Raw genomic sequence first — 12,973 nt, 5'->3', positions numbered from 1 at the left:
TGAATCACACTGCAAACCATCTCTGTATGTGGTTTGAATTTGCTTTGGAAAAATTGGATTTTGTGTTTTTTTTGCTGTCCAGACTGCCAAAAAAAAAAAAAAAAATCAAGCTAGATACAATCTGGATATGCTAAAAATCTGATTTTGAGAGGTAATGTTAACAAGGCTTAACACAACTCAATTTATAGTCAACGATGCAAAAAGAGGGCACAGCACATTATCAGTGACCCACACCACCCTGCCCACTTTCGCCTCAGGCCCAAACACACAGCTTACAGCCTGAGGAAAACTAGAGCAGACAGCATCATTACACACAGGACTTGATTCCATGAAAGTATTTTTACAGCCACAGTCAGACTGACGGCATCCCTGAACCCAGAGTAATGGACTGTTAACCAAAATCCACTGGGCAATATTTAATCACTCAAATATAACCTAGTGTGCAATATTTTATTTTATTGCTTTTGAAATAACAGTCATTGGTGCAATATCTGTATGATCCATATGTGCAATATACACTTCATTATCTGTGCAACATCCACTGTATTGAAATACAAGTGTGCAATAACTGCTGTTCACTATCCCCATTAACCATATATATATATATATATATATATATATATATATATATATATATATATATATATGTGTGTGTGTCCTGTATTTTGGCATGCTTGGTGCCAGAAAATTATGTTGGATCCAAAAAGGCTAGGACCAAAAGTTATATTGATCAGTTCCCACTGACCAAAAGCGTTAGAGCTTACTGCCAACAGCTAGCCAATCAGAGCGCGGCATACGAAGGTCAGGAACTAGCTGACAGACGCTGGTTGAAAAAAATGGCAAACATGTCAACAACAGCAGAAAATCGTCTGCCAGCGAGGTTTACCGAGTTCACAGAGGAGGAACTGGTGGAAATATTGAACTCCAAGGATGCCAAAAACACTAAGAAGGTAGACAAGCACGCTACTGACGTTTTAGAAGCGTTCATCGCATCAAAATCGTCGATCACAGCAATTGGAGCTGAATCAACAAACTGTCACTGGACAGAACTTGACAGGCAAGGGCTTGCAAAGTTGTTACGAAAATTTTCACAACAAAATAAACTGATCTAATTTACTTGACTCTTTGTTGTTTGCTTAATTTGGGAAGGGGGGGGTGGAGAACATAACTGATGGATGACAAGTCATCTCTATGTTGGACTCGTTACCATCCATTATTTGTATAATATAGGTATCTGACATTTTTCAAGGGTGGTAATCAGGGTTCTAGCTACAGTGGGCTGTGCCAGGCGGTACCACCCAGTACTGCAAAAGTTCCACCCGGCTCGCGCGTTCAAATTGGTTGTCCTGCCCACCATGGATTTTCCAAAAAATTAACTGAAATGTTGCTGAAAAATGTACCAATTCGATCACATTTCAAGCTTATGGAGTCGTACTTTTGTTTTACTTTGCAATTTCAACCAAATAATTAAAGAAATAAATCTATTTCTCATTTTCTTTGTATCTAAGCGCAAACACCAGAGACAATTTAGAAAGGTCTGTGATTACAGAATTTTTTTTAGAACATTAGACCTCAACAGTTTTTAGAAGAACTCAACCCATTTACTTCCTGTTAATTTCGTAATTTTTCTATCAAACAACTTTATTAATCCCACAACGAGCAATTACATTTGAGCAGTCTGTTAAAAAAACAAAACAAAAACAAAACAACATATAATAACAATAAAACTAATAATAAATAAAAACATAACAGATTTTTTAATGTTTACTGTCTTAATGTGGCTATAAACTGTTTAGGTTCTCGTATTTTTACTTCGATTTTGTCATTTGATTTTTAAATGGAAATTCGTGTTTCATTTTCTTGCGTCATCCATGTATTTTTAATTTATTTACCCATCACTGTGAACTCTATGCCAAGGCTGGTATGTCCTCTTCGGAACAACGCAGCTGACATTGGATGACTTTGGTATATAAGGCACTTGTTGGACTGGTTCCTATTCATCTGTCCACTTTTCTGCGGAGAACTGTAAGCTGCTATGGTTAGGTTACAATGGGCTAAGGAAAAGCAATTGTGGACTGTGGATGACTGGATGAAAGTCATATTCAGTGATGAATCTCGAATATGCATTGGGCAAGGTGATGATGCTGGAACTTTTGTTTGGTGCCGTTCTAATGAGATTTATAAAGATGACTGCCTGAAGAGAACATGTAAATTTCCACAGTCATTGATGATATGGGGCTTCATGTCAGGTAAAGGCACTGGGGAGATGGCTGTCATTACATCATCAATAAATGCACAGGTTTACGTTGATAATTTGGACACTTTTCTTATCCCATCAATTGAAAGGATGTTTGGGGATGATGAAATCATTTTTCAAGATGATAATGCATCTTGCCATAGAGCAAAAACTGTGAAAACATTCCTTGCAAAAAGACACATAGGGTCAATGTCATGGCCTGCAAATAGTCCGGATCTTAATCCAATTGAAAATCTTTGGTGGAAGTTGAAGAAAATGGTCCATGACAAGGCTCCAACCTGCAAAGCTGATCTGGCAACAGCAATCAGAGAAAGTTGGAGCCAGATTGATGAAGAGTACTGTTTGTCACTCATTAAGTCCATGCCTCAGAGACTGCAAGCTGTTATAAAAGCCAGAGGTGGTGCAACAAAATACTAGTGATGAGTTGGAGCGTTCTTTTGTTTTTCATGATTCCATAATTTTTTCCTCAGAATTGAGTGATTCCATATTTTTTTCCCTCTGCTTGGTCTAAAAAAGTAACCGTTACTGCCACAATTTTTTTTCCTGATTTCTTATAGTGTTTCTTAAAGCCAGAAAGTTGCCATTTGAAATGACTTTAGTTTTGTGTTATGTCTGTGATATGCTTTTTTTCTACAAAATTAAACAACTGAATGAACATCCTTCAAGGCCGGTGATTCCATAATTTTTGCCAGGGGTTGTAAATATTAGTGTCCATTGTTCAGTGTTGTTAACTAATATATGTAGCTTCTCTAAAAATATTAGTCCTATCAATGTATGGTTTTGGTGCCGTTCATGCCAGTTCTCCCCAGTTTGTGCGTGGTTAAAATTAAACGCACGCATGCACAACTGTTAGTCTTTTCTGCATTGTGCTGCACACAAGTACTTTTATTTTGACAAAGAAGCGGTGCCGGAAGACATTACATTACACATTTCACTTATGGTACCAACATAATGCTGCATTCATACCGGAAGACACGCGAGCGATGGTGGCGACAGATTGCCATGTAATCCCTATGGAAGAAGCCATTGTGGCACCACAAAAGTTCAAGCCACGCAACGCTATGGACGAGAATGAAGCGATTTTGAACAATTGGCGCGTTTGTGGCGCCAATGGCTTGTGGCAAACTTTTTCATCTTGTCGCGTTGCGATGACCAATCAGGGACTGGATATGTAGTGACGTGGAGATGTCTGGAGTTTATACTTGATGTGGACATGTCCTGTCTCTGGCAGCCAGTCTGTGAGCAGGACTTATATCCCTTTTGTCCTTTATTTCATAATTATGACAGAGTTTGAGGGGAGAGCGAGCAGTAGCAGCGGCCGTTTTTTTTTTCCCCGTGCATATTGCGAACGAATCATCCGTGAAGGTTATTTTATTTATTAATTACACAGATGTATAATAAAACAAATGGTGACAACAGCCAGTTTTTTTTTTTCCACGTGCGCGCGAACAAATCGTCTGTGAGATCATTTTATTAACTACACAGATGTGTAATAAAACAAATGGTGACTGGTTTATATCACAATTATGAAAGAGTTGAAGAGGAGAGCGAGGAACTGCAGCGGCAGTCAGTTTTTTTTTGTTGTTTTTCTTGTTCACATGTGCGAACGTGACAGGAGGTCCTCAAACTGGGTCCTGGAGAGGTGGAAGTACTGCTGAAAGCAGCCATCATCCAGACGCAGCTCCTGCCGTAAATAATGAAACTCCCCGAATTGGGAACGTCTCATGAGGATGTTGTGAGACCAGGGACCGCGCCGCTGGTGACGTTTGTCAGCTTTCCACAACAAATACAGCACAGCAACTCGCTCCGATTGATCAAGGTCCGGCATGTTGATTTGACTGACAACCGGAGCCAGCGAGGGGAATGGAAGCTCTTCCTATTTGATGACGCACTGGGGCGAATTTTCGCAGCGAAAGCAGAGCGACACACCGGGCGATGGTGGCACGTCCATCGCCAGGCGAGAGATGTGAATTTGTGTCGTCGCGTGTTGTGCGGTGTGAACGTGGCATAACACTTATCTAAACTGACTAAACCAATTGTAGTACAAAAACACAATAAATCAATAACACTAACAACGCTGTTAAACTAACATGAACCACAATAACAACATTTAAAACCCCAAACCCCATGGTGCGCTGCAGCACAATGTTTACTGGTTTGCTAAAATTGCTAATATATCCAAAAATATTTGTTCTATCAACTTTCCATTTTCGCAGTATTTATCCTTGATCCAAAATACATAAGCGTACCAAACGGCAAATGTCAGTTCTCTCCAGTCTTTGAGTGATCAAAGCCAAACGCAAATTTTGGCTTCCCTCATCCTAACTAACCTGATTTTAAAGCTAGATCCCCAAACAGTAATTTTGAGCTTAGACATTACATAAAAAAAAAGATACTGCTTCACATCCCACTTTAGTTATGCATACAAGTTAAATTAACTAAATGAAATTTTTATGTGTCATTAATTAAACTTAGTCCAGAACTATAGTAAAGCTTAGGCCCAGAATAATACTGATTTAAACATTTTAGTTGTTAAAATTATTATGACAAGAAAATGTAGTAGCATGAAAAACGTCTTCAAAAGTAGACCTTTAAAGCCTCTTTCACACTGGCGTATTCGTAGAGCTGCTCATTGCAGTGCATCATCTACGCTGAGTTGAGCAGCTCTCCGCCCACTTTTAGCAGCTCTACATCGAGTTTTTTCTCCCTACGCAGCAGTGTGTTGAGGGCTACAACCCCTGGCAAAAATTATGGAATCACCGGCCTCAGAGGATGTTCATTCAGTTGTTTAATTTTGTAGAAAAAAAGCAGATCACAGACATGACACAAAACTAAAGTCATTTCAAATGGCAACTTTCTGGCTTTAAGAAACACTATAAGAAATCAAGAAAAAGAGATTGTGGCAGTCAGTAACGGTTACTTTTTTAGACCAAGCAGAGGAAAAAAATATGGAATCACTCAATTCTGAGGAAAAAATTATGGAATCACCCTGTAAATTTTCATCCCCCAAATTAACACCTGCATCAAATCAGATCTGCTCATTGACACTGACCCTATGCCATGACATTGACCCTATGTGTCTTTTTGCAAGGAATGTTTTTGCAGTTTTTGCTCTATGGCAAGATGCATTATCATCTTGAAAAATGATTTCATCATCCCCAAACATCCTTTCAATTGTCCAAAATATCAACAAATTTATTGATGATGTAATGACAGCCATCTCCCCAGTGCCTTTACCTGACATGCAGCCCCATATCATCAATGACTGTGGAAATTTACATATTCTCTTCAGGCAGTCATCTTTATAAATCTCATTGGAAAGGCACCAAACAAAAGTTCCAGCATCATCACCTTGCCCAATGCAGATTCGAGATTCATCACTGAATATGACTTTCATCCAGTCATCCACAGTCCACAATTGCTTTTCCTTAGCCCATTGTAACCTTGTTTTTTTCTGTTTAGGTGTTAATGATGCCTTTCGTTTAGCTTTTCTGTATGTAAATCCCATTTCCTTTAGGCAGTTTCTTACAGTTCGGTCACAGACGTTGACTCCAGTTTCCTCCCATTCGTTCCTCATTTGTTTTGTTGTACATTTTTCGATTTTTGAGACATATTGCTTTAAGTTTTCTGTCTTGACGCTTTGATGCCTTCCTTGGTCTACCAGTATGTTTGCCTTTAGCAACCTTCCCATGTTGTTTGTATTTGGTCCAGAGTTTAGACACAGCTGACTGTGAACAATCAACATCTTTTGCAACATTGCGTGATGATTTACTCTCTTTTAAGAGTTTGATAATCCTCTCCTTTGTTTCAATTGACATCTCTCGTGTTGGAGCCATGATTCATGTCAGTCCACTTGGTGCAACAGCTCTCCAAGGTGTGTTCACTCCTTTTAGATGCAGACTAACGAGCAGATCTGATATGATGCAGGTGTTAGTTTTGGGGATGAAAATTTACAGGGTGATTCCATAATTTTTTCCTCAAGAATTGAGTGATTCCATATTTTTTTCCTTTGCTTGGTCTAAAAAAGTAACCGTTACTGACTGCCACAATCTTTTTTTCTTGATTTCTCATAGTGTTTCTTAAAGCCAGAAAGTTGCCATTTGAAATGACTTTAGTTTTGTGTCATGTCTGTGATCTGCTTTTTTTCTACTAAATTAAACAACTGAATGAACATCCTCCGAGGCCGGTGATTCCATAATTTTTGCCAGGGGTTGTACACGCGTAGGATGGAAGAAATTAAACATGTTTAATTTTCTTCGGCGTAAAGTGCTGGACACAGTTTTAAGCAGGTCTGCACAGCACAGCGTTACTGCATGCAAGTCTGTGCAACACGGCGCTCCTGTACACAACCAAAACTGTGTGCGTGAATCCAGAGGAATCAACTGAGAACATGATCACATGATCACACAGCACCTGTGTGTGATCAGAACAGGAAATCAAACCTCAACTCAGAAATCCAGAAACACCACAGAAACAGCAGGTCGGTCGGTCGGTCTCTCTCTCTCTCGCTCTCTCTCTCACGCGCGTTCTCACTCTCACTCTGTCGCTGTCTCTCTCTCTGTGTCTGATCGAACCTGTTACTTTAAAATGAAAGCGCACTCACTGCATGTCGGTGCGCTCATCAAACGCCCTGATCGATCAGGTCTAATCAAACCTGTGACTTTAAAATAAAAGCTCACTCGCTGCATGTTGATGCGCTCATGAAACACCCAGATCGATCAGGTCTGATCAAACCTGAAAAGAGCTGTGACTCTTTAAAATAAAAGCGCATTCACTGCATGTCGGGCGCGATCATCACACGACCTGATCAATCAGGTCTGATCAAATCAGCGGACCTGATCAGAGCAACCAGAGGTTTAAAAGTTTAACGAGTCACAGCGTTTCATTCAGGGCAGCCTTTACCACAGCCAGACTCAGCAGCATCTGGATACAATGAAAATGCTCCACCAAGACAAAATAATAATAATAATAATGTTAAATGACTGTTTTTGAGCCGCACCACACCTGCAGTAGAGAACAGAGCGCACTTCCACAGAGGCAGAAAATACCACTGAACTGGTTAATAGCGGCATGGTACACGTGACTGTGTGCACACAATAAAAAGCGAACACACGCAGCTGCAAGTATGAACGAACACTGAAAAAGGCTGAGTACGCGCGCATTTCAGGCGTATTTAAATGAAACACAACGCTGCCATACGCAGCTCTTCGAATATGCCAATGTGAAAGGGGCTTAAGCGAGGAGTGTTGTGGATGACACATTCGCCCCACAACACCTTCTTTCCATCTGGATTCGCCCCTTGTTTGCAATCTCTGAGCTGAACGTTGTCCTCAGAAAGAGATTTTAAGTGTATTTATTAAAAACAAAACAAAAAAAAATTTTTTGTAAAACTGCTGGCTGTGAGACATTCAAACACACCACCCCTCCTTCTCGTCTTACAAAGCAGAAAGTAGATGGACTTCATGATATTTTCGCATTGAAAACTAAGCAACATATTTTTATATAAATAAATACTTGACACTGAAATTGATTTTTTTTACGCAAAATAACAAATAAAAACATGGTTTGCCACATTTCTGAGATCTCCCACCCCTACATGCTATAAACTGGATTAATGAAATAATCCTTTCATGTCTACATTAAAGCATTACCTGCTCCTTGTTTGGAAGCAGACACTGAGAGGAGATCCAGGCAAACCGTGCCAGCTTCAGTTTGTCCTCCCATGCAGTCTGAGGACTCTTCAACTTCAAATGGATGCCTGAATAAATGGCAGCCATGTCTGCAAACTCAAACTGTGCAAGAAAAAAAGAAAAACATTTAAAGAGTAGTTGCAAGGTGGCAGATGAGAAACACACGTGAGCAAAATTTGTTCATTTAAAATGCGACTTTCCACCATAGCAAAAATATTTGTGATATGTATGTAAAATCAGTAATTTACTCAAAGGCATGTATTAAAAGCAGAAGTATGTCAAACTTCAGGTACTGGGCTGCTAACAACTAGCTAGATAGCAGCACATACTTAAAAGTAAAACGACTCATTACTCAGACTTTCTTCTTGCGTGTACAATTGTACAAACAGCGCACTTCGATTTTTACAAGTTTCAGGGCACTTAAATACTTTGTATATTCAGCTGAACAACAGATAAAACATGTTTTTCAACCCACACGTGTCTCCTGTTTTCATACCAAGCAGAACGTTCACCCTGCCAGACAAAAGTAATCAATAACCGATCTAAGACTAATTCTTTTTCAGTAACGTTTAGTCTATGGCAACCCGTTGATGGATTACCGCCACCAAGTGGACAGGAGGCATGCTTAAGTCCAACACTGAAAAATCGACAAAAATCAGAACACTTGCTAACACACGCACACACACACACAATGGCCATGAGCGATGCCCCTTCAGTCAGTGCACCTTTCACCATTTTCAAATATTACCGCTCTGTCCAGAAACTTCCACTGATTTCACGATTATTTTAATCTTCTTTGTGGTACTGGTTGCCCACATTGAGCAACTGATCACATTTACCATGCACAACACAAGACCCTACACTTCTGACATTTGTCAGCAGCTGCAGTTGTGTACAAACTTATGAACACATTAAACTCACAATTTACTAGTTTCTTCCATCTGTCTGTCTCAGATGACACACTGTTTCTGGCCATTACTGTCTGACAACTTTCCAAGGCTCCTCTGTTCCACGGCTCAGCCATTTCAATTCAATTTCAATTTAATTCAATTCAATGTATTTCATTTACATAGCACCAAATCACAAAATTGCCTCAAGGCGCTTCACACAAGTAAGGTCTAAGGTCTAAGCAAGCACACAGGTGACAGTGGTAAGGAAAACCTTCATATCCTATGAAGGTCAGTGACACTGAGTCGCCACATCCACCACACCGTGGAATGTGATACGTCTCATCTGAGTCTCCCTAAGTAACCATTCATTTGACACAAAGTCATTCCAGTAGTTCCCAAGGATCCTCTGAAATCTTGCTACCAAAGACATTCAGTTTTCACTGTGAACAACAGGTGAACAACACAGACCATCTACTGGGTTTTTCTTATCAGAAGGTCATACACGTACATAGATGGCGAGTTACTGATTAAATTGATCACATCAGTATTTAGGATAAGATGCCTTTATTGTCGCTATTGTGCATCCTGAAAGTATTCACAGCACTTCACATTTTCCGCATTATGGTAATGTGAAAAGGGTTTTTTTGTTTTTTTTTACATTTTTGCAAAAAAAAAAAAAACAAAACCTAGAAGTCACACTTACATAAGTATTCACAGCTTTTGCCATGAAGCTCAAAATTGAGCTCAGGTGCATCCTGTTTCCACTGGTAATACTTGAGATGTTTCTACAGCTTAATTGGAGTCCACCTGGGGTAAATTCAGTTGACTGGACATGATTTGGAAATGGCTCTGGCTCGACCCAGAAGGACAACTTGGTTTGTTTGGCGCATTTGGAGAAGGACGATTGTGCTCCTGTGTATATCATTACATCATTACTACACTTTTCTGTTGTGTCGGCCGCTGAAGAGGAGGTACTGCTGGCCCACCACCACAAGATGGCGCCCTGCTTGAAGTGCGGGCTTCAAGCACGAGAGGGCGTCGGAGCGACCGGGAGTGACAGCTGTCACTCATCATCCGTACCAGCTGTCACTCATCCACTACACATCACCACCACCATAAAGGCCGGACTGCAACTCCACCTCCCCGCCGAGAAATCAGCTACCATTCAGGTAATTTCTCTGCTACACTTAACGCTGACTAATAGTCTGAACTTCTTTGCAGCCGTTTTCCTGTGGTGTTGCCTTATCTGTGGGATTGGCGTTTGGTGTGATCAGCGACGGCTTCGCTTCACACCCCAACCAGATAAGTAGTTAGACAGGAGCTGCACGAGTGTGTGATTGGAGGTGGAGGTGCTCCCTCCTAACTAAACACTGACTGTGGGATTACTGAGTGTGCGAACTCACACTCATCAGTACTGTCTCTGTTCTCTGCCAGCAGTACCGGGTCTGACTGCTGAAGACAGTGGCCACCTGGGGCGCAGGGCTTGGCGGCTCCGGTGTTCTTCAGATCCGTTGGTGGTGGAAGCTGTGTGGGATCCGGCTCTTCTCTCGCCAGACGTCTTCTATCGTCGAGCCTGCCCACACGTCACCTTGTGTATAACTGACATTCCACCATATTGTTATTGTCTGTACTTCGTTGTGCGATTCACAACATTAAATTGTTACTTTTTGGCTTATCCATTGTCCGTTCATTAACGCCCCCTGTTGTGGGTCCGTGTCACGACACTTTCACAACACTTTTCCTTGGAGGTGTCTCCCCTGTTCTATGAGAAAGAGAGGGTTGAGTTCTGGTGTTGGCGGGGTGGAGGTTGAATGGGGTAAGCGTGGAAGGTTGTGTCGGGAGGAGAGCCAGGATAGGGAGGGGCTCAAAATGGGGAGGCTTGATGAGGCAGGATTTAAAGTTATCATTAAATTCTGTGATGATGTTAAAAAAGCCCTTAACCCGCTCAAGCTATATCCTCGGAGATCCGAGACCAGATTAGGGATATTTTGCACGCCAAGATGTTGTCTAATGGTAATGTATGGATTTTTTGTAAATCCAAAGCCCAGAGAGCGAAAGCTCTGAAGCTCAGGGAGTTAGGTAAATGAGCAGTTCAAGGATTTGCGCCAGGGCTCAGTCAAGAGTTTGATTGAGGTGTAAAAGGAGTTATTTACATTTCTCCAGACATTTCTGAGGGCGATTTGCTTCAAAATCTGAAGAGAGGAGCTGTTGTGGGAGTGAAGAGGATTAAGACGAGGAGAGAAGGAGCTGAAGAAAATAGTAATGCGGTGCTTGTTATAGTTAAAGATGAAATGCTCCCACAACGAGTTACTCTTGGATTTATGGTTTATCCTGTTAAACCATATGTGCACCCTCCTCTCCACTGTTACAAATGCCTGCGGTTTGGGCATGTTGTAGCGGTGTGCAGGGGTGAGAAGAGGTGAGGCAAATGTAGCGAAGGACGTGATCGATCTCAGTGTACAAATGATACTGTGAAATGCTGTAACTGTGGGGGCAACCATGTGGTGGCGTTCAGAGGATGCGTGGCCCACATTCAAGCCCAACAAGTGGAAAAGGATAAGGAGTCCGAGAGCATCACTTATGCAGAGGCTGTCAAGCGGGTTAAGGCCTCTAGAGGCGCCAACCACCAGGTGTCGCCCTTTGCCGCGGGCCCAACAGAGGCCAAACCTGCTGTGCCAGATAATCTCTTAGTGGTTGATAAAACAGCATTCCTTGTATTTTTGGTGGAAATGCTGTGGGCAGTAAGGCAGGTGCAGACTTCAAGTGATATTAAGGGAATAATTGCCAAAGAGGCTCAGAGGTTTTTAGGAGTTGAGGTACCCCCAGAACACTTGAACATAACCTATGTTCGAAGGGGTTCTGGGACACTCTTAAGGTTAAAGGTAGATGTACATGTTCCACGTTTTACAATGGAATGCCCGAAGCCTTATTGCGAATGGACAGGAACTTAAAAAGTATGTTGATGATTTACTGCTCAAACCCGATGTAATATGGGTACAAGAGACGTGGCTAAAACAATGCCTAGATTTTGTGATACCTAATTATGAGAGTGTGTGGTTATACCGTTCCGATAGGCCTGGAGGGGGATGTGCAATATTTATTAAAGCAGGCGTTCAGTTCTGAAGGTTATCAGGTTATTAGACACTCAACTGGAGTGTTTAGTAGTTAGAATTTGGGGTTGCCCCAAGGCGCTTTATATTGTAAGGCAAAAGCCATACAATAATTACAGAAAAATGCCAACGGTCAAAACGACGCCCTGTGAGCAAGCACTTGGCGACAGTGGGAAGGAAAAACTCACTTTTAACAGGAAGAATCCTCCAGCAGAACCAGGCTCAGGGAGGGGCAGTCTTCTGCTGGGACTGGTTGGGGCTGAGGGAAGAGAATCAGGAAAAAGACATGCTGTGGAAGCGAGCAGAGATCAATCACTAATGATTAAATGCAGAGTGGTGCATACAGAGCAAAAAGAGAAAGAAACACTCAGTGCATTATGGGAACCCCCCAGCAGTCTAAGTCTATAGCTGCACAACTAAGGGATGGTTCAGGGTCACCTGATCCAGCCCTAACTATAAGCTTTTTCAACAAGGAAAGTTTTAAGCCTAATCTTAAAAGTAGAGAGGGTGTCTGTCTCCCTGATCCGAATTGGGAGCTGGTTCCACAGGAGAGGAGCCTGAAAGCTGAAGGCTCTGCCTCCCATTCTACTCTTAAAAACCTTAGGAACTACAAGTAAGCTTGCAGTCTGAGAGCGAAGCGCTCTATTGGGGTGATATGGTACTAAGAGGTCCCTAAGATAAGATGGGACCTGATTATTCAAAACCTTATAAGTAAGAAGAAGAATTTTAAATTCTATTCTAGAATTAACAGGAAGCCAATGAAGAGAGGCCAGTATGGGTGAAATATGCTCTCTCCTTCTAGTCCCTGTCAGTACTCTAGCTGCAGCATTTTGAATTAACTGAAGGCTTTTCAGGGAACTTTTAGGACAACCTGATAATAATGAATTACAATAGTCCAGCCTAGAGGAAATAAATGCATGAATTAGTTTTTCAGCATCACTCTGAGACAAGACCTTTCTAATTTTAGAGATATTGCGCAAATGCAAAAAAGCAGTCCTACATATTTGCTTAATATGCGCATTGAAG

At 41.4% G+C, this 12,973-nt stretch overlaps 1 protein-coding gene across 1 annotated transcript in view; it reads right to left on the bottom strand.

Moving 5' to 3' along the window:
- The window catches only part of urb2 (URB2 ribosome biogenesis homolog), a 79,851-nt gene extending 71,806 nt beyond the window's left edge, over positions 1-8,045 (bottom strand). Inside the window, exon 1 of the mRNA XM_034187665.1 lies at positions 7,909-8,045. Within this exon, the coding sequence (XP_034043556.1) occupies positions 7,909-8,034 (126 nt within the window). The 5' untranslated portion in view covers positions 8,035-8,045. The remainder of the gene's footprint in view (positions 1-7,908) is intronic.
- Positions 8,046-12,973: the final 4,928 nt, after the last annotated feature.

This window comes from Thalassophryne amazonica, chromosome 2 (assembly GCF_902500255.1).
Source record: "Thalassophryne amazonica chromosome 2, fThaAma1.1, whole genome shotgun sequence".
NCBI lineage: Eukaryota > Metazoa > Chordata > Actinopteri > Batrachoidiformes > Batrachoididae > Thalassophryne > Thalassophryne amazonica.
This window is presented reverse-complemented; position numbering and strand designations above follow the sequence as displayed.